The 21,317-nt window shown below is 38.7% G+C and overlaps 1 protein-coding gene across 1 annotated transcript in view; it reads left to right on the forward strand.

Moving 5' to 3' along the window:
* REEP3 (receptor accessory protein 3) overlaps positions 1-21,317 on the forward strand; it is a 97,255-nt gene that overhangs the window by 40,959 nt on the left and 34,979 nt on the right. Inside the window, exon 2 of the mRNA XM_049646147.1 lies at positions 62-134. Within this exon, the coding sequence (XP_049502104.1) occupies positions 62-134 (73 nt within the window). The remainder of the gene's footprint in view (positions 1-61; positions 135-21,317) is intronic.

Here is a 21,317-nt window from a genome sequence, read left to right on the forward strand (position 1 = left end):
TTTCATGAGCTGTCAAAAGCATTGTTGTATGTGATTAGTCTCTCATTCTTTTTACTTTTAGGTTGGTGTTTGGAATGCTTTATCCTGCATATTATTCGTACAAAGCTGTGAAAACAAAAAACGTGAAGGAATATGTAAGTATAGTTTTATGAGTGATTGATTCTAATTTAATGTATCTGTGATATACAAGACCAGAAAATCATTATTTTAGAAATAGCTGGGATACTGTTTCTGGTTAAAAATATTACATGAATATGAGTTTAATGAAGTTAGTCTTTTAAAAATAATTTTGAATACAATTCCAAAGTGGAGTTTCGAAAAAAGTTCACTGTCAGTTGGTATTTAAATAAGTGTATGATCCAGTGAGTAATTGGATCTCTTACTCATTTTGTCTCAGTTCCAGTATAAGAAGTTAGGGGGCTGTCTGGTTTTTAGCCTTGTGAATTTATAGGTACACTGAGAACACAGTTCTTTCTTACTCCAAACCTTTTCCTTTTTTCATAACTGGTTTGCCACTTTTTAATTCATTTAAGTATACAGATGTCTTATCACTGCTGACAATAGCAGTCTTTTTTCTTCTTAAATCAGACTCTACAGTTGACCCTTGAACAGCACAGGGGTTAGAGCCACCAACCTCCCCCTCCCCTGCAGTGGAAAATCTGAGTATAATTTTTTTTTTTAATGTTTATTTATTTTTTGAGAGAAAGAGAGAGTGTGTGAACAGGGGAGGGGCAGAGAGAGAGGGTGACAGAGGATCCAAGCAGGCTCTGGCGGACAGCAGTATAATTTTTAACTCCCCCAAAACTTAACTATTAATTGCCTACTGTTGATCAGAAGCCTTACCCATAAGGTAAACACATGTATGTGTATTATGTACTATATTAAAAGTAAACTAGAGGGGCACCTGGGTGGCTCAGTCAGATAAGCGTCCGACTTCATCTCAGGTCACGACCTCGTGGTCCCTGCATTCAAGCCCCGCATCTGGCTCTGTGCTGACAGCTGGGAGCCTAGAGCCTGCTTCAGATTCTGTGTCTCCCTCTCTCTCTGACCCTCCCCCACCTCTCTTGCAAAAATAAACATTGAAAAGAGAAAAGTAAGGTAGAGAAAAGAGGTTAAGAAAAATCATAGGGAAGAGAAAATACGTTAATAGGCCTGTAAAACAAATTTATGGGTAAATGGACCTACACAGTTCAAACCTGTGTTGTTCAAGGGTCAACTCTACCAGCCAATACATTCCTCCTCATTTGGAATGTTTGTCATACTGTTATTAAAGGAGATCTTTTTTTCTAAATCTGATTAGCTCTACAGTTTAAACACAGGGTGAATTTTCTCAACTTTGTGCCCATTTTTTCACCTATAAAGTATTATAAACCCAGGATAAGAACTTGTGTGCCTCTGTGTGTCTTTGTGTATATTTCTGTGCTTACGGTATACTCCTGTCTTCCCTCCAAATCTGGGTGATTTTGTTGGGAAAAGAAATAAGTACAAATTGAAAATGAAGTTTATATGAGAAGCTCTAGTGATACAAAGATATCAGTGGGCACACAGATACCATGCCCTAAAATAAAAAGGAGGTAACAGTAAGAAATATGAAGGTATAATAAATTATAAATAAATATACAAAGCTATAAATAAAGTATGTAAGTTATAATAAATTATAATAGGCCTGTCATTTATAAACTAATGCTAAAAGAACAGAAAAGATGGTGTTTAGGGATTAGCCTAAGAACCATTATAAAATATTAATTCATTTCTTTATTTTTTTAATTTTTTTTTAATATTTGTTTATTTTTGGGGAGAGAGAGAGAGACAGAGTACGAGCAGGAGAAGGGCAGAGAGAGAGAGAGGGAGGGATACACAGACTCGGAAGCAGGATCCAGGCCCTGAGCTGTCAGCACAGAGCCCAACACGGGGCTCGAACCCATGAACCATGATATCATGACCTGAGCTGAAGTCAGACACTTATCCAACTGAGCCACCCAGGCACCCCAATCCATTTCTTACTATGTGTCACTTTAACTTTGTTAGTATTATCTTTTAGAGACTTAAAAACATGGGTTTCTGTGTTTGAATCCTTAATAAACACTCAGATTTTTATTCCTGTATTATTCTATAAATTTGGGATGAATAAGAATGGTTCTAACCCTGAAATTTTAATTCTACTTCATAAGTTAAAGATAACCTTTGGACGAGAATCCAGTAACATTCTTATTGAAACTGATGGAAAAACTAGGGAAGTAGAAAGGCAATTGGTTTGATAATTACATGGTAATCAACTCTCCACAAATGAAAACGCTAAAAGCAAAAATGGTAAGGCATTGAAACAGAAGGCAGGGCATTTGCTTTTGACAAGGAAATGTGCTACAACTCGGAAGACGTGGTGACCAAGTTGACTGCCATCAAGGCTGCTAGAGAGACCAAGCTGAGATATCATATTAAAACATTTGCATTTATATGATTTCCTACCAATTTCAAAAATACTTTTATATATTATTGTTTGCAATAGCTACTATAACAAAATGCCAAATACTTACTGGCTTAAACCAACCCAAATGTATTTATTCTCTTACCATCCTAGGGAACAGAAATCTGAAATGGATTTACAGGGCTGTACTCTTTCTGGAGTCTCTAAGGGAAAATCTTTTACCTTACCTTTTCTAGCTTCTACAGGCTGCCTGCATCCTTGGCTAATGGTTCTATTCCTCAGCTTCAAAGCCAGAAACGTTGAGCTGAAACTTCACACATTTCCATCCCTCTAGTTCTCTCTTCTGCCTCCCAATTCCACTTACAGGAATGCTTATGGTTACCTTGGGACCACCTGAGTAACCCACGATCTTCTCCGCATCTTAGGGTCAGCTGATTAGCAACCTGAATTCCATCTGCAGCCTGATTACTCCTTTACCATGTAACATACTCACAGGTTTTAGGAATTAGGTAGGACATGGACATCTTTGGGGTAGGGAGACATTTTTCTGCATACCATAATATCTCACTGGTCCTCACTTCAAAAAGAAAGAAAGAAAGAAAGAAAGAAAGAGAGAGAGAGAGAGAGAGAGAGAGAGAGAGAGAGAGAGAGAGGGAGGAAGGAAGGAAGAAAGAAAAGAAAGAAAGAAAGAAAGTCAGGGAGAATGTTTTGATGTTACAGTCTCGGAGAAATAAATTGACTTACCCAGGGTAACATGGAACATTAAGGCAGGAATCATACCAGATTGGATATGTTGTTACAAATATTTCATTCTGTCTCTTCTACCAAAAGTAGGTGAGGATTCTAGGTTGTAAAACAGTTTTCACAACCAGCCAGTGGATGTGCTTCCAAAGTAGACCTCCAGGAGCCACAAAAATAAGGATATTTTCAAAGAAGGGCAATGAGGCTGTTTAACCAGTACTTAGGGCAGGACTCTTACATATCGAAATCAACTATGATCAGAACGGCTAAAGATGAAATTAGGTTTTGAAAGGGTTGGCAGGTAACTATTTCCAACCTAAATTTAGTTGTTTTTTGGGTTTTTTGTTTTGTTTTGTTTTCAGTTTATTAATTTGAGAGGGTGCATGCACGTGCCTGCACAAGTGAGGACAAGACAGACGGAGGGGGAGAATCCCAAGCAGGTTCCACGCTCTGTGCTGGGCCCATCGCAGAGCTCAGTCTCACAAACCTCGAGATCATGACCTGAGCCAAAATCATGAGTTGGAAACTTAACCCACTGAGCCACCCAGGTGCCCAAACCTAAATTTACTTTTGACAAAATGTTTGAATATTATTATCTTGCTGAGTCTCACCTAGCCTTACTTTAAACTTTGATTATAACAGTTTTATTAGAACTCTGTTCTCAGAAAGTTTTCCTATATAGTGATCCCATCCTAATTGATTTTGTTTTGCATATGGTAATTTCTTAGTAAAGTTAACCTTCATATTTCCCTATTATATTTTAATAGCCTTTTATATTATCTGATATTATATTATTTGTATGTGTATTTGTCCTCCCCACCAGAAACAGCTCCATAGAGTTTGGTTGTTTTGTTAATGGAGTTTGGTTGTTTTGTTAACTGATACATTTCCCTACCTAGAACAGTACATGGTATGTATAATAGGTACTCAGTATTTTTTAAATGAATGAGTGAATGAATGATTAAGAAAAGGAAGAAGAGTTGAAGAACATGTACATTTCTTAAGGGGATTAGTCTAGGTTCTCAGCTTTGATTCTGCTGGGTTAAGGAGTACACAGTCCAGTCTGACTTAACCCAAAGCTCAGTGTCTTTGTGGTATTTCGTTGTTACCTAAATTCCACTGATATCTACTTCAAAATTGTTTTCAGAAAGCAAACATTTTAGATTAATTTACTTCTTTCCACCCTAACTACTACCATTCCCCTTAAGCCTACAAACAGTAGATTGCACCTGATAAAACAGATGCTGTGCTCAAATCAAAACAAATGGAAAGTGCTGTGTATTTTGGCAACCTTCCTTTCTTCCTTTGCCTATTTTTAAAACAGAGCTTTCCTAGGATATAATTTCCTGTATAGTGTGGCTGATATGGCCTACTTAAAGTCTTTCAGCCTTGCAGTAATTGAAATGTAAACTTACTGAAGAATTAGTATGGTTTTGCAAATTTTTTTAGGCTTATACCATCTCGTGACTTGAAAATAGAGTGTTTATTTCCAAGTCGTGTGTAATTGCTGTAGCTTTTCTAGGAAACCGTGTTCTTATTCTAAGAATGTTGGAGAACGTGGCAATGAAAAGATTGGCTAACAGCACTTAAAAATCAAAATCAGACATTTGGTCTGATCACAGAGATTTACTGTGAGCAAGAACAAAGAACAGGGAAAATTCTGGGAGATTACTCTTTTAAAGGCTTAGAAGTAGCCCTCTACGGATGCCTGGAAGGCTCAGTCAGCTAAGAGTCTGACTTCAACACAGGTCATGATCTCATGGTTCAGGGTTCGAGCCCCGCATCAGGCTCTGCACTGACATTGCAGAGCCTACTTGGGATTCTCTCTCTCTTCCTCTCTCTCTGCTCCTCCCCCACTCACACATCCATTTTCTCTCTCAAGATAAATAAATAAACTCATTAAAAAAAAAAAAAGGAGCTAGCCCTCTAAAACCCTATTGACTTGGTTTTGAAAGTGACCTAATTTTTCCTAAATACTTGGGTGATATGAAAATGAACAAATATACCACATACTAGCTTTATAGTTCTTGTCAATTGGTAAAATCTGAAGTTATTTACTAGTTTTAGAGTGGATATAGAAGGGAAAAAATGCAATAAAGTACTTTTTTTTTTATTGTCAAGAAGTGTTCCCCAGCCATCTTTTCATATTTTGGATTAAAAATACTCATTTGATTCAAGGGTTTTAATTTGGGAAGTGTAAAGGTTAACCCACTGATTGAGATGGAATTTTTGAAAATTAGTCTTGTTAGACCACATGTTTATTTGTTTATTTTCCACTTTGATCTACTTTTAATTTAGCTTTTGTTTTTATCAAAGCTGTAATTATTTAAATTTTAAAAATCAAATAGTTTCTAAGGCTTATTATGAAAAGAACAATTCCCCACCTTCCCCATCCCCATTTCTCTCTAGAGGCAACTACTTTCAGCTCTTCTAGCTGAATCCTTTAGTATTTATTTCCATATCTAAATGACATGCTTATATTACCATTTCTTAATTTTTCAGATGGGCATTATCAGTTGACTTCTTGCTATCATTAAGGATGATTAATAGTAGTTATCACATATAACTATACACATGCATATTTCCCTGTCCATTATAGCCTCCCAGGGTCATTACAGTGTAATTTGTATTGGATCAGTATTCAGTATTTGCATTACGTAGGCTAAGTTAGAAAGAAAGAAGCAATAGACTAAACAAATAAAGAACACAGCACCTAGAACCAGGCTGCCAGGGTTAACATCCCAGTCCTATCTGTTACTAGCTATGTCATTGTACAAGTTATCTGACTTTTCTGTGCCTCAGTTTCCTCATCTGTAACATGAGAACTGTTATAGTACTTAGCTCCTCAGGTGGTGGTGAGAATTACATGAGTTAATGAACATAAAGCATTCAAATCAGTACCTGACATAGAATAGTACCTGTTGTATAGGATTTTTCATGATAGAAACACTATTTGCATTTGGTCTCTGTGGTATCCTATCATTACCATTTTTTTTCCTGCACAGTGGTTTGTTTTCCCTGCTTGTTATTCATTGTCTTGTTTTCTGGTTTGTTGTTTGGTTGGTTGGTTTTTCACTTATGTGGGATTCTCTATTATTGCACATTTGCACCTGAACTCTGCAGCAGTTGTGTGGATTTCTTCTCAGTGTATTATCATCCAGTGGATATTCCAGACTAGCTCTTGTTTTAGATCCTCAGATTTCTTAATCTCCTGTTTTCCTCCTTTTTAAGTTTACTTCCTCATTTTAATGAAGTACATCCTTCTGGAGAAGACTGTGTGAAAGACAAATTTTTTGAGATGCCAGATTGGAAATAATTTTCCTTCAGAATTTTGAAGACATTTCTCCATTGCCTTTTAGCCTGTAGTGTTGCTGTGGAGAGTCTGAAGCCATTCTGATTCTCACCGGCTTGTGAGATCTTTTCCATGTGTGGAAAATTTAGGTTTAAAATTTCATGATTATGTGCCTTGGTGTGAATCGATTGTGGTAGATTTTGCTAAATCCTCCCCTTTTAACTTGGGAAATCCTTTGTCCTTCAGCTCTGGGAAATTTGGTTAAAATTTATTTCTTTATCGATTTTCTCTGCTTTGTTTTCACTGTTTGTTCTGTCTGGGATTCCATTTATTCAGTTGTAAAGCTACTTGGACCAATTATCTAATTATCTGATCTTTTTTCTTCTCTTTCCTGTCACTTTTTGTTCTATTTTATGAGTTTCTCAATGTCATCTTCTAACCCTTTAGTTAATCTTTAATTTCTGTCTCTGTGTGTTTAACTTCTAAGAGCTCTTTTTATTTTCTGAATGTTCCTTTTCCTATAGTGTTCTATCCTTATGTTGTTTAAAATAACTTTCTTTTTGTCTATGTATATGAAAAATGGGGGTTTTTTTAGATATGTTCTTTCTGCATAGTCTCTCCTTTGACTTCTGGTTTTTGTTTGTTTGAGCCTCTGTCTCTCATGCATGATTTTCCCAAATGTTGGATAATATTTGGTCCTCCACTCACATTTGAGTATGATAATCAAAAGCTGGTTACAAGGCCTGCACCCACGAAGAGGCTTGCTGAATGTCATCTTTATTGTAGGGTGATCTGACAAGGCAGCTGTATTTGTTCCCAGTGTTCCCGGTTGTACCACAAACCAAGTGGCTTAAAAAAACAGAAATATATTGTCTCACAGTTCTAGAGGTTAGAAGTGCGTAATCAAGATGTGGACAGGGCCAATTCCTTCTGAAACCTGTTGAGGAAAATCCTTTTCTTTTCTTTTTTCTTTTCTTTTCATTTCTTTTCTTTTAAGTTTATTTAAATAATTTATTTTGGGAGGGGGAAGGGATAGAGAGAGAGGCAGAGAGCGAATCCCATGCAGGCTCTCTGTCAGCACAGAGCCCAACACAGGTCTTGAACTCACAAACTAACTGCAAGATCATGATGACCTGGGCCGAAACCAAGAGTTGGATGTTTAACCGACTGAGCCCCCCAGGCACCCTGAGGAGAATCCTTTTTTGCCTGTTTGCAGCTTCTGGTGGTTGCCAGAAGTCCTTGGCATTCCTTACCTTCCAGGTGCAGCACTTTGGTCTCTGTCTCTGTTGTCACATGGCGTTCTCCTCTTGTGTCTGTGTATCAGTCTCTTCTCTCCTTCTTACAAGGAGCCAAGCATATTCGATTCAGGGCCCACTATACCCCAGCATGACTTCATCTTCACCAATTACATCTGCATTGGCCCTATTTCCAAATGATGTCACATTTTGAGGTACTGGGGGTAAGAACTTTGTATTAGCTCAGGCTGCCGTCACAAAATACCACACAGTGAGTAGCTTAAACAACACAAATTTATTTTCTCACAGTTGTGGAGGCTGAAAGTCCAAGATTAGGGGGCCATCAGGGTTGATTTGGGGTAAAGGCTCTTCCTGGCTTGTAGACAGCCATCTTCTCTCTGTGTCCTCACGTGGCCTTTTCTGGATGCCTGTGTTAAGAAAGCTCTGGTGAGTTCTTTCTTATAAGGACACCAGTTCTATCAAATTAGGGCCCCTTTATGACCTCATTTAATCTTAGTTACCTCCATAAAGGCCCTGTTTCCAAATACAGTCACCTTGGGGGTTATGGCTTCAACATATCAATTTGGGGGAATCACGGGTCAGTCTGTAAGAGACTTCAACATATCTTTCTGAGGGAGACACAGTTCAAACCATTACAACTGTTTTCCTGGGAAAATGATCAGTGTCTGTATGTTTAGATATTTTCTCTCATGTCAGAGTCTTCAGACAAGATTCTTCCATTCTGAAAGCTACTTGGTTTCTAGCGTTCCGGTGAGAGACTAAGGGTTGGGGGCTCTCAATATTTAATTTATAAACTAGAACTTAATGCCTACTCTCAACTGTGCCAGAGATTTGCAAATCCAGAGGCCCTTTGACTCTTCCCAGAGAATCAGCCGCAAGGTTCCTGTGGGAGGAAGGAGGGGCATCGCCTGACCGCGAAAAGGGGAGGGCATCTGGGAGCCTACCTGCTCCTCAGGCAGACTTAACAGCCATACTTCCTGGCTTTTGCCCTCGTGACCAAGGATTGTGTCACCAGTTCTTGAGCCTTTGGGGAGCTCTGCGGTGTAAAGTTGGATTGCTTCTCAACTTTCCCACTGTCAGCTTAATATCCAATTTTCTCAGGCCTCCTAACTCAGGTGTTCCTCTTCCACTTCCTTCTTACCTCCCCAAAATTCGGATTGCTGTCTTCTTTTCTTCATTTTTCTGGACTTGTCTTTTTTTAAAAAAATCACGTTTACTGTTGTTTTAGTGAGATTTGTGGTAAGGATGCAATTAAATGTTTATGTGCAGTTTATCAATCTTTACCCAGATTCCCAAATTGACTGTGTGAGTGGAACACTTCTGGTTGAAATATACTGTGATATCAAATATAACTTACCATGAAATAAACCATTATTGTTGGTTTTTAAATGTGCTCACATAGAAGACAGATTTAAAGTAGTAATAGATACCATTTGTTTTAGATCTTTGACAACAATTTTGAAGTTTAATTTTAACTGACATATAGGGAATCCGTGTGTATCATGTCTTGAGTTATATGGTTTGTAAATCATGTATTGATACATAAAAATCACAATTTTCACTTAGGACAGTTGAATAAAGTCACTTGGGACAGTTTATTATCCTTTAATGAACTAAACCTACTTACTTTTACTTAAAGTAAAGCGGGTGACGAATATGGTTTTATAAACCTAATTCTTGATGTGCCAAGTTTACATATTGTATGTATAATACATATCAGTATGTAACTTCACTGCTGAAGTAATTGATGCTGTTATAATTAAGTGACTTATATCTTCCTTATGTTTTCTAGAAATGATTTCTTCATGATCATCTCATGACCATTACAGTGGATCCACTTTAGGAAACAAGTGTTAAATTTAAATAAGGTTATTTACTTGGGGAGGGTGTTTAATGAACACCTAGCACGGTTTTTTTCTGAAATTTTAGAATGTGAGGGGCGCCTGTGTGGCTCAGTTGGTTAAGCTCCAACTTCAGCTCAGGTCATGATCTCATGGTTAGTGAGTGAGCCCCATGTCTGGCTCTGTGCTGACAGCTCAGAGCCTGGAGCCTGCTTCGGATTCTGTGTCTCCCGCTCTTTCTGCCCTTCCCCCGATTGTTGTTCTCTCTGTCTCTCTCTCTGTCTCTCTCTCTCACTAAATAAATAAATAAACTTTTAAAATAAAATAAAATAAAATTTTAGAATGTGAATTAGAGCACCCCTTGACCTTTTATGAAGTAATTCAGAAGCATCCCCACAGTTTTCATGCTAAGATGCAGCCGGCCAACTGCAGCAGTCTTACCTTTACTAACTTCCCGTGCAAATGCTTTGGAAAACATGCACAAAGGGAAAAAAAAAAAAAAAAAAACCACACAGTAACATTCAAACCTAAGAGGCTAACTTGGGCTTTTGCTAATGTCTAGGAAGAATTTTACCAACTGTAGTGCCAATGGAAATAGACTTTTTAAAAACAGGGACAGAAACCGTTGTTTCCATTAAAGGAAATGTTGTTAAGTAGTAAATTGGAGGGAGGCCTAGCCACCTCCACCCTAATCCCGTGATGGAACAGCTTAAAATCCGAAAAGCTACAGCAGCCAGAAAGGACTGCCACCACCCTCAGTGTGGGGAGAACGTGTTCAGAGGCTGCCAGTGTTCTGCTTTCCCCCCCCCTTATCTACTCACACCCCATAACCTCTCTGCTGTGAAGAAACCTCCAGTAAGTTACAAAAAGAAGAAATAACAACTGAGTACAAGGGAAAATCAGAAGTGCGGTACTAGATGAATTCAAAAATAAAAATGACAGTAATTCATATTACAATTTATATTCTGAATCACTTTGAAAGCCTGTATTTTAGGGGCGCCTGGGTGGCTCAGTCAGTTAAGCGTCCAACTTCGCCTCGGGTCATGATCTCATGGTTCATGAGTTCAAGCCCCACATGGGGCTCACTCCCCTTTCAGGTCTTTCCCCCCCCCCCCCCCCCGTTCCCCCCAACCCTGCACTCTCTCTGCCCCTCCCCTGCCCACACTCTTTCTCTTTTAAAAATAAACATTTTTAAAAAAGGAAAGAGCCTATATTTTAAAAAGGAAGAAAATGAAACACTACACTCGCAAAGCAAGAAAAAATACCAAAATAAAATAATCTGTAAAGGAAGTAGAACAAGCAAAGCAATAAAAAAGCAGAAATACAAATAAAAAACAAAATTGAGGGAATTAAAGGAAGAGTTGTTCCCTTAAGTAAGTCTAATAAGGTAAACACTTGAAATAGTTAAAGTAGGGAGAAGAATAGTAGAGGGATTGACACAATGAGAAATCAGAAAAGATATAAGCAAGCAATGCTAAATTAAAATTTAAAAATAATAAACTACCTAAAAATTCTCATTTAAAATTTTTTATTGGGGCTCCTGGGTGGCTCAGTTGGGTAAGCATCCAACTCTTGATTTCTCATGGTCATGAGATCAAGCCCCACATTGGGCTCTGTGCTGGGTGTGGAACCTGCCTGAGATTCTCTTCCTCTCTCTCTGCCCCTCCCCTGCTCACATATGCACGTTCACTCACTCTCTGTCTCTAAAACAAACCAAAAAAATGTTTAAAAATTTTATTAAATTTTATATTTTTATTAAAAATTTTTTATTTTTAGAAAATAGAATCTTCTCTGATAAAATATACCTAAGCTTTTGCCTTTTCAGCTAAAGTTGACAATATTTTTCCAGAGAAATTTTCCCTTTTACACAGCACCAGGATCTACCTCTGATATGTTTAGATATGGACCTCGTCTTTCCATAACATAATTTTAGAAATACAGTGCTTTCCCAACCACAGGTGTAATAATGAGATTGTCAGCCAGATCACCACCACACTGTGAAAGGTCCTCCTAAAAATATAAAAGCTAGAACTGTTCCCTAAGATTTAGCTAAGTTAGAAAAATTAAATCTTTCCCCAAACCTCATGTAATTTTAAAAGCTCATGAGAAATGTTACTTCAGAAATATAATAGAATTGTAAAAACATGAAGTTCTTTTGAAAGACTACAAAAAATTTAAAGTATATCTAATTATACAAATATATGAAATTTTGGGACACCTCAGTGGTTCAGTTAGTTAAGCATCTGACTTTGTCTCAGGTCATGATCTCATGGTTTATGGGTTCAAGCCCTGTGTCAGGCTCTGTGCTGACAGCTCAGAGCCTGGAGCCTGCTTCAGATTCTGTGTCTCCCTCTCTCTCTAACCCCTCCCCTGCTCATGCTCTGTCTCTCTCTCTCTCTTTCTCTCTCTCTCTCCCCCTCTCTCAAAAATAAATAAATTTTTTTAAAGTTCAAATATATGAAATTTTGCCTATCTTTTGGCTATCAGAATGAATATAGAGTGATTCCTTTTCTTTTTTTTAAACCACAGATCCAAACTCGGTAGGTAACATGGGAAAGCAAACTTCAAAAGGTCTTGAAAAGTCACAAAAATAGACTGACTTGAGTAATTTTACTTTAAAATATTGTATTAACTTACGAAGGTTTCCAATAGACATCTTTTTTTAATGTTTTTATTAAAATTCCAGTTAATACACAGTGTACTATTAGCTGCAGGTATATGACCCAGTGATTCAGCACTTCCATACATCATCCGGTGCTCATCACAAGTGCCCTCCTGAATCACCCATCCCCCACCCACCTCCCCTCCGATAGCTATCAGTTTCTTCTCTATAGTTAAGAATCTGTTTCTTGGTTTGCCTCTCTCCTTTTTTCCCTATGCTGATTTGTTTTGTTTCTTAAATTCCACATATGTGTGAAATCCTATGGTATTTGTCTTTTTCTGCCGGACAGAAAAAGTCACAAAAATCGGTGGAGTTGAATAGTCTTATTTTAAAATATTACATTAACTTTGAAAGGTTTCCAAGAGGCACATCTTATTTTTCTTTTAGCTTTTTTTAAGTTTATTTATTTCTGGAAAGAGAGAGCAGGGAAGGGGCAGAGAGAGTGAATCCCAGGCAGGCTCTGCACCATTAGCACAGAGCCCAACTCAGTGCTCGAACCCGTGAACCATGAGATCATGAAATGTGAGATCATGACCTGAGCCAAAACCAAGAGTCAGACACTTAACCAACTGAGCCACCCAAGTACCCCTCAAAAGGCATCTTTTTTTTTAACTTTATTTTTTATTTTTTAAAATTTACCTCCAAATTAGTTAGCATATAGTGCAACAATGATTTCAGGAGGAGATTCCTTAGTGCCCCTTACCCATTTAGCCCATGCCCCCTCCCACAACCCCTCCAGCAACCCTCACTTTGTTCTCCATAGTTATGAGTGTCTTCTGTTTTGTCCCCCTCCCTGTTTTTATATTATTTTTGTTTCCCTTCACTTATGTTCATCTGTTTTGCCTCTTAAAGTCCTCATATGAGTGAAGTCATATGATAGTTGTCTTTCTCTGACTGACTAATTTCACTTAGCATAATACCCTCCAGTTCCATCCATGTAGTTGCAAATGGCAAGATTTCATTCTTTTTGATTGCCAAGTAATACTCCATTATATATATATACCACATCTTCTTTATCCATTCATCCATCAATAGACATTTGGGCTCTTTCCATACTTTGGCTATTGTTGATAGTGCTGCTATAAACATGGGGGTGCATGTGTCCCTGCGAAACAGCACACCTGTATCCCTTGGATAAATGCCTAGTAGTGCAATTGCTGGGTCGTAGGTAGTTCTATTTTTGGTTTTTTGAGGAACCTCCATACTGTTTTCCAGAGTGGCTGCACCAGCTTGCATTCCCACCAACAATGCAAAAGAGATCCTCTGTCTCCATATCCTTGCCAACATCTGTTGTTGTCAAAAGGCATCTTTTAAATGAAGTTTTAACACTTCTGTTTTAGTATGGTATATCTTTTCTTACGATGATTGTCAAAATCAATTATTGGAGCCACCAAGAGAAGTTTCTACCATTGATATGATGTTTGTATGTAATTTCAGCCTACTAAGTCAACATTCTTACCTTTTCCCTGTAGGAGGCAGATTTAGATTTACCCTAAGAAAGAGAATCTAAGGGCACTTCCTTCTTGGGAGAGGGAGGAGTCTGCACCAAGTGGTCATTGTCCAAATAACTCTGGGTTCTGGTGATGGGTAGACAACAGGGACATTCCTCACAGAACCTCTTCAGTGTAGAAGAGCCTGTAGGCTGCTCTGCCAGGAGAATTTACTCTAAGTTATAAACAGTGCCTCTGAGAGGTGGGCTAAAGGTTCAGCTTCTTCATTTTTTGAGCTTTTTCTTTAAATGATGGTGTACCTAAACAGTGTTATGAAAATAGGAGTACATTTTAACTGTCCACATTGAATAAATTATCACACAAAACTGAGTTCATCATCTTTTCTCCAAACCCAAGACTCTTCTTACATTCTCTTCATGAATGACACCCACCTTCCCCTAGGTGATATTGTCAGAGAATTCTCCTGCTACAGCTCTTCTCCAACTTTAAGGCACATAGGAATCCCCCTGGGATCTTGTTGGAACACAGATTCTGATCGAATAGGTCTGCCCTGGGCTTAAAATTCTGCATTTCTATCAGGCTTCCAGGTGATGCCAATACGACTTGTGTATATACCACAGTTCAAATAGCAAGACTTTGGGCACATTCTCACCTCTGATTACATATCAAAAACACTTTTGTCTTTTATTTTATTTTTTTTTAATTTAAAGTGTTTTTTTTTTAGAGAGTACAAGCAGGAGAGAGGGGCTGTCAGGGGGTGAGGGAGCAGGGAAAGAGAGAGAGAGAGACTGAGAGAGAGAGAGCGAAAGAGAGACAGAATCTTAAGCAGGCAGAGAGAGAGAATCTGAAGCAGGCTCCACACTCAGCACGGAGCCTGATGCAGGGGTCAGTCCCACAACCCTGGGATCTTGACCCGAGCCGAAATCAAGAGTCGGCCGCTCAACCAACTGAACCATCCAGGCACCCCAAAACCCTCTTGTCTTTTAAATTACTGTCTGCCCTCTCTCTGGGCATGGTAATGATGAGGCCTAGAATCTAAATAATTTTTTTTTTAATTCCCAAGGAATTTTTATCTACAACCAAGGTGAAAATAATTAAGAGGTATCTTATTGTGAAAAGTGAATAGTTACCACGTTGTACTTTTTTACTATAAGTTTATATATGCATATGGACACTAAATAGCAAATAGTTTGTTTTAGAAACATCTGTATGTACATGGATTGATTAACAACTTGGAACATACTATAGAAAAATAATATTTTAACAAAATTAACCATACAATACAATTATCGGGGTAAGGATATTGAATTAGACTTTCTCCTAGTTTCCGTGTTGTAGGGCTGACCATAAACAAAATTTTCTACATCAGTGAAATTTCTGTACCTTACTCCAGCCTCTTCATTCCTCCCACTGTGTTTACCTAGGTCCTTCATGCTGTCTTGCATTCTGGCACTGAGCCAGCCCTTTCTTACCCCAAGTATCCTGTGACCTGTCACTTGTCTCTCTACATTCATCCAAATGTGAACTTCAGTCCTCTAGGTGAGGTTGATTGCACATGTTTTTGAAGGAAAGTAATTTGATATCGTAGGTTCATTTTCAGTCGTGACAGATTTATTCTTCCTGGTTTTTTTTTCCTACCAGTCTTTGTTTCTCAAGAACACTGTGTTATCCCATGTGGTATAAAGGCTGGTTCTCACTCTTTGAATGATTATTGTACATTTAAAGTATACTGTCAGTGGGGCACCTGAGTGGCTCAGTTGGTTGAGTGTCTGACTCTTGATTTCGGCTCAGGGCATGATCTCACAGTTTGTGAGTTCAAGCCCCACATCCAGCTCTGTGCTGACAGCGTGGAGCCTGCTTGGGACCCTCTCTCTCCCTCTCTGTCTGACCCTCCCCTGCTCACGCTCTCTCTCTCTCAAAAAATAAACTTTAAAAATAAATAATTTTTTTTATTTTTATTAAATTTTGATATTTTTTAAATTTAAAAATTTAAAAAATAAATTTTTTATTAAAAAAATAATATGCTGTAGAGCCTAGACTATAAAGCTACATGTTGTATATAAAAGAGCATATCTTACCTAAAGAATGAAAATCTTCATTTTCTAGCTCAGTCATCAACCTGTCTGTCACCTGGACAAAGGAGCATACCATTTAGTAGCTCGGTTGGTTCACTCATAGAAATAGTACGATGGAATTGTCTGTGTGAAGGTAGATGGAATGGGGGTACCGAGGTGCCTAAGAAATGGAATACCTTGGGAATACCTCAAGTAGGAAACATGATGGGCCAAGACTTTGGGAACACTAAGGGAAAGAAGAAGGTAGAGTGACAATTTAGTGTTAAAATGAGCACATGTCACTCCTATCTGGATATGCTCTTTCCCATGCTAAAATCCTGAGAAATTCTGTGTGGTTCTGGTAGAAGGGTTCTGTAGAAGGGTTCAGAAGTGGTTCTGGTAGAAGGGAACTGTCTTTCTCAAAAATATTTATTATTCCAAATAAATCAATAATACTTTCAACAGCATAACAAAGCAAATTCTGAATTCTCAGCCAGTGTGGATGGAGAGTTATTTTGGACCGAGAGGTCATTTCTTCCTAAAGTCTGCTCCCAGGAACAGTTCCCATAAGCAGATCCTGCTTTTTATGTCTTCTTTCCAACACTCCTTTTAAATTAATTATCAGTTAGTTTTTAAACATTTTTGCACTTTTGCTTTCTTTCATGTTCCTCAAACTGCTGAGGTCAGGGATGAGATACACCGGGCTTCTGTGATTCAAAATCACTGGGGAGCGGGGCTCCTGGGTGGCTCAGCCGATTAAGCGTCCGACTTCAGCTCAGGTCATGATCTCATGGTTCATGAGTTTGAGCCCCGTGTCAGGCCCTGTGCTGTCAGCTCAGAGCCTACAGCCTGCTTCGGATTCTGTGTCTCCCTCTCTCTCTGCCCCTGTCCCACTCATTGTCTGTCTGTCTGTCTGTCTGTCTCTATCTCTCTCTCCCCCTCTCTGTCTCAAAAATAAATAAATATTAAATTTTTTTAAAACTCACTGGGGAGGACCAAAGCAGTGTCGTTGACAGAGCTTTCCCTTTCTAGTTACAGTCCTTCATACTTGAAGAATAATCTGTGAGCTCTTTGGCAGTGATGCCTGGAATCTGCAGGTAAACTATGTTGCAGCAACCTCAGCATCTGAAAGTATAACCCCCAAACATCTGAGTTTGGACAAGCTGTACAAAGTTAAGATAGTCTTAAATGGGGCAGGGAGGGAAGAAGTACCTCAGAGTTGAGGAAGCTCAAATCAATTCTAGCCTAATGTATTCACCCAGAGCACATGCCCCATCTTTTTAAAAAGAACTCTTTTCAGCCATGGTCTCTATGCACTTGGGATTGAACTTCAACTAGTTTATTTTCAAGCATGCTTCTAACTTGGCACAGCTGTGGGAAAAATCCCATAACTGAGCCATCTGGGTTGGATAAAAGAGGGAGTTTTTCTATTGATTTCTCACATTTTGTTCCTTTTTGTTTTTAATGGGGGAAAATCATTATGAAATAACCAAATTATTGCATAATGTTAATGAAAGGGGAGAAATCTTTTCAACTCTACACTGTTTCTAAAGAATTCTATATTGGAAGGTCTCTGTTGTCTCTGAAATGTGGTATAGAATGAATGTTTTGGGTGAATTGACTTGAGTGAATAATAATGGTCAGAAAATAAAGTTCTCTTTGGGTGGTCTGAAATTCAGCAGTGTTTATTTCTTTTCAGACTCAGCAAAGATTTTTTTTTCCCCCCCAGGGAAGCATATTTTAGCATTTGATGATCTGGATTTACTTAGTGTGGTTATAATTGAAATCATTAGGCATATATAATTTTTCATTTTTTCATAAAGACCAGCATTAATTGCTTTATGACTCAAAGAATCTGAAGTTAAGAAATGTTGGAAAATTGTTTAATCTCTGATAACTTTGAGAACAACTTTGACAAAATAGACTATTTTAGATGTTAGAAACTGCTATTTGCAGTCCAGAGTTACTTGTTTGAGTCTTGCATCAATTCAGACCTTAGAATTAAGAAACTTTTAAGTAAAAGTCTTCCTCTGTACTTGCTTCACCATGGGTACTGGGAACATGATGAGGAACAGGATGGTTTCTGTCCCTGTTGGTTGTTACAGTCAGAAGACAGGGGCAGATGTTATACAAACCGTTGCTCAGATATGCTACAAAGAAAAAGTATGGTGCACAAAGATTGTATATGACCTTTAGAGGGGGTGGAGTTAGGGAAGGCTCTCCTTTAGAACTGAAGAAATTTCATTCACACAAAGCCAATATATAGTATATAATATAACATGAAATAGTAGTAGTTATATGGTAGATCAAACATTATGCTGGTAATCAACTATTCCTTATCTTCTTTTACTAATCCCTCCCATGAAAGCTTCTTGGCAGCAGGAACACCTTGACATCAGAGTTTATGCCTATTTCATGTCAGAGGGCTTTGTTTATAAAAGGCCCTGAGTAATATTTCTCATTAATATATCACATAATTTTTCTTTCTATCATGCTAGTGTAATTTAGTAGTTGTATCATTTAACATACATTACTGTTAACATCGTTGTTGTTATAATATCACACGGGTCCTAGCATAGAAAGAATAATTTATACAAAGATACAATTTAAGAAAAATATTTTGGGGGCACCTAGGTGGCTCAGTCGGTCGGGTGTCCAACTTTGGCTCAGGACATGATCTCGTGGTTTGTGAGTTCGGGCCCCAGCTCAGGCTCTGTGTTGACAGTTTAGAGCCTGGAGTCTGCTTCTGGATTCTGTGCCTCCCTCTCTCTCTTTGCCTCTCCCCCATTTGTGCCCTCTCTCTCTCAAAAATAAACATTAAAAAAATTTTTTAAGAAAAATATTTTTTAATTAATATGCCATTTACTGCTATTGCCTTGACTCATAAATCTACAGCAAGATCCCTTCCCCCAGAACATGATGTCCCACTATATATTTGGAGCCTGTCCATCACTCTCAGTTTCTGTGATGGAAATGATGAGGATTGTTTTACAGTTGCTGTTGACTTTTTGTTTGCTTTATTTGGGCATTTAAATCAATTTCATTGTCTAAGAATGTAAATCATAAAAACTGGTTTCCTTTAAAAATGTTAAAAGATTATGAAATGAGGCCTACTTTTCTTTTGGCATCAAGGGTAGATAAATGCATACCTATTAAATGGAGCATGGTCTTTTGATAGTAAATTTAGCCTATGGGTATATTCATTTTACAGTGTTCACTCAGGCTTAAAATATCCTCTAATGCCTTTGAGAGAGTAAAGCGAAGAACGCCATCACGTGACTGTCTGGGTTTCTGAAATGCTAAAGCTTTGTATAAGCCTTATGGATTTTGAGTAATAATAAAGCAAGTGCTGGCTTGTTAAAAAAGATAATCTGATCCATCCACTATATAAACCAGAATGTAATTTTAGATACTATGGTTTTACATCACAGATGATTCCGTAATCTCCAAAAGAACTTGCCTAATTATAAGAGTATATTTTCTTGGAATATAAATTCATTTTGATACTTAAATGATTTTAAGATTCTATTTGAGGAATCTTTTACTTATAAATATTGTATTTTCAATTAAAATATTCACATTTCTCTAGTCATGAAAAATATAGTGCATAAAGGGTTCCAAGATTTAAATATGACTGCCATTTCATTGTGACCGCTCTCAAAAGAAGTTGATTACCAAATAGTTAGGAAAAATGGAAGTTACAGTCTTGCGTATAGTTAGCCCAGTTTACTAATTCTCATACTAAATATTTTTGAGCATCTTTTTTGTTCCAGGTACCATAGTAGGCATCAGGTATATTCTCGAGAAACAAAACAAAGTTTGCAAAAACAGACCATCGAACAACCTTTCTCATGTAGTATTCCCACTGACGTTTATGTGCTTCATTCTTTGGATATCTTGGCCTCCCACTCAGAATATATCCACTTCAATCTTTGCACAGATCTCTAACAAGCTTCTGTGTCTGACTTACTGGTCTACTGGAAGTAGAAAGGGATTGCCGCTGAAGCCATCCGTACTGACAGTGCAGGTGATAATGACCAAATTCACACAGACAGAGCCACATTTGGCAAGGGATCACAAAAATAATTTCAAGTAGTATTTCTCTGGCCCTGCTCCAATCTGCTGCATGAGAACATCAAACCTTCCTATCCTCCAGATCCTTCTGAGAGTCCCCTGAAGGTGTCTCAACCAGAATTTCTTAGCATGGCAGTCCTCTTCTCTGTTTTCAGGGCACTGTGGAGGTATCACCCATCACCACCACAGGGCATTAACCGTGTCGCGCATGGCAGCCGATGGCGCTGTGACCGATGCAAACCTCATGCTACTCTGGCCCTGCTTTCTCAGTCTGCACAGAGATTAGAGTTCAGCCTTTCATGTTAGGTAGTTTCAGCTGCTATAATTGTAATGTGTAACAAAAATGCAACAGCTGAAGGAATATAGAAGTTTATTTCTCTCTCACATAACAGTCCACCTTAGGTGTTCATTTTGGCAACAAATCTTCTGCTGTCGTTCAAGAACTGGGGGGAGGGGGGCTCTGCCTGTCTTCAACACACAGCCTCCAAGGTTGCTCTGCTCTCTGCCCTTCCAGCCCACAGGAAAGGGGAAGAACCTAGGGGGGAGATACCCCCACTTCTCAAAAGCCTCGGCTCACATTCGGCTGGAAAGAATTGGCCCCACCTCTCTGCAAAGGGCCGCTTCCAGTCACATTTCTGCTTGACAGCAAGCTGTCACCTTCGTCTCCCTCTTGTTGCACTGTCCTAGACCTAGACCGCTGGCGGCCTCCTAGATCTAACCTCCAGAGCAGCTGAGGGCATCCTCCGTCACGTGATCTGCAGCATCTCTACCCTAGGCTGCTCCCTTTCCCATCCAGATCAACAGCTTGTCTAAACCTTTACCATTGTCCCCAGATCCACCCTCCTTGCCACTCACACCAGCCTGAAAGGTTGGTGACCTGCCCCCTAGATACGGGGCCCTGGCTGTGGTCCTCTCCCCGACAAGCCACTCTTTCCTTCCATCCCAGTGGAGGACACATCTCTACCTCTGTCTCAAGCTCACTCTCCTTCCCAGTGTAATTCTTTTCTATCTCCTGTGGGATCTGGTTCCACTAAATATTCCTGCTTTCTCTGAAGAGAATCTTACCTTGCTGGTAAAGTTTTCAATCATTGAGAGTGTAAACATGCTTTCTTTTGCTTCATGCTGTGTGTTTTTTTTTTTATTGCCCCTCTTTTTCCTTTTTAAACCAGATCTCTTAAAAGACTAGTTTATGTTACCTGCCCTGTCTGCACCTCCTGTCTAGTGTCCAGCCTTTTGCAATCCTTACAGAAAAGGAGCACCCTGAGCTGTGTGCAGCCCACGTTCATTCAACAACTCGTCAACATGTACTCCTGAGCTCGATCTGTGCCAGGCACAGGGAATTCAGCAGTGAACAAAATAAAGGTCTTTGTCCTCCTGGAGTTTACATTCCAGTAGGGAAAGGCAGAAAGTAAACATCTATCTGTTAGGTGTGTCAGTGATCTGTGGAATGTTCTAAAGACAAAACGGAGTCAGGATATAAGGGGGCTAAGAGGACATGGATATTTTTTTTTTTTTTTTTTT

Source organism: Panthera uncia, chromosome D2 (genome assembly GCF_023721935.1).
Source record: "Panthera uncia isolate 11264 chromosome D2, Puncia_PCG_1.0, whole genome shotgun sequence".
NCBI lineage: Eukaryota > Metazoa > Chordata > Mammalia > Carnivora > Felidae > Panthera > Panthera uncia.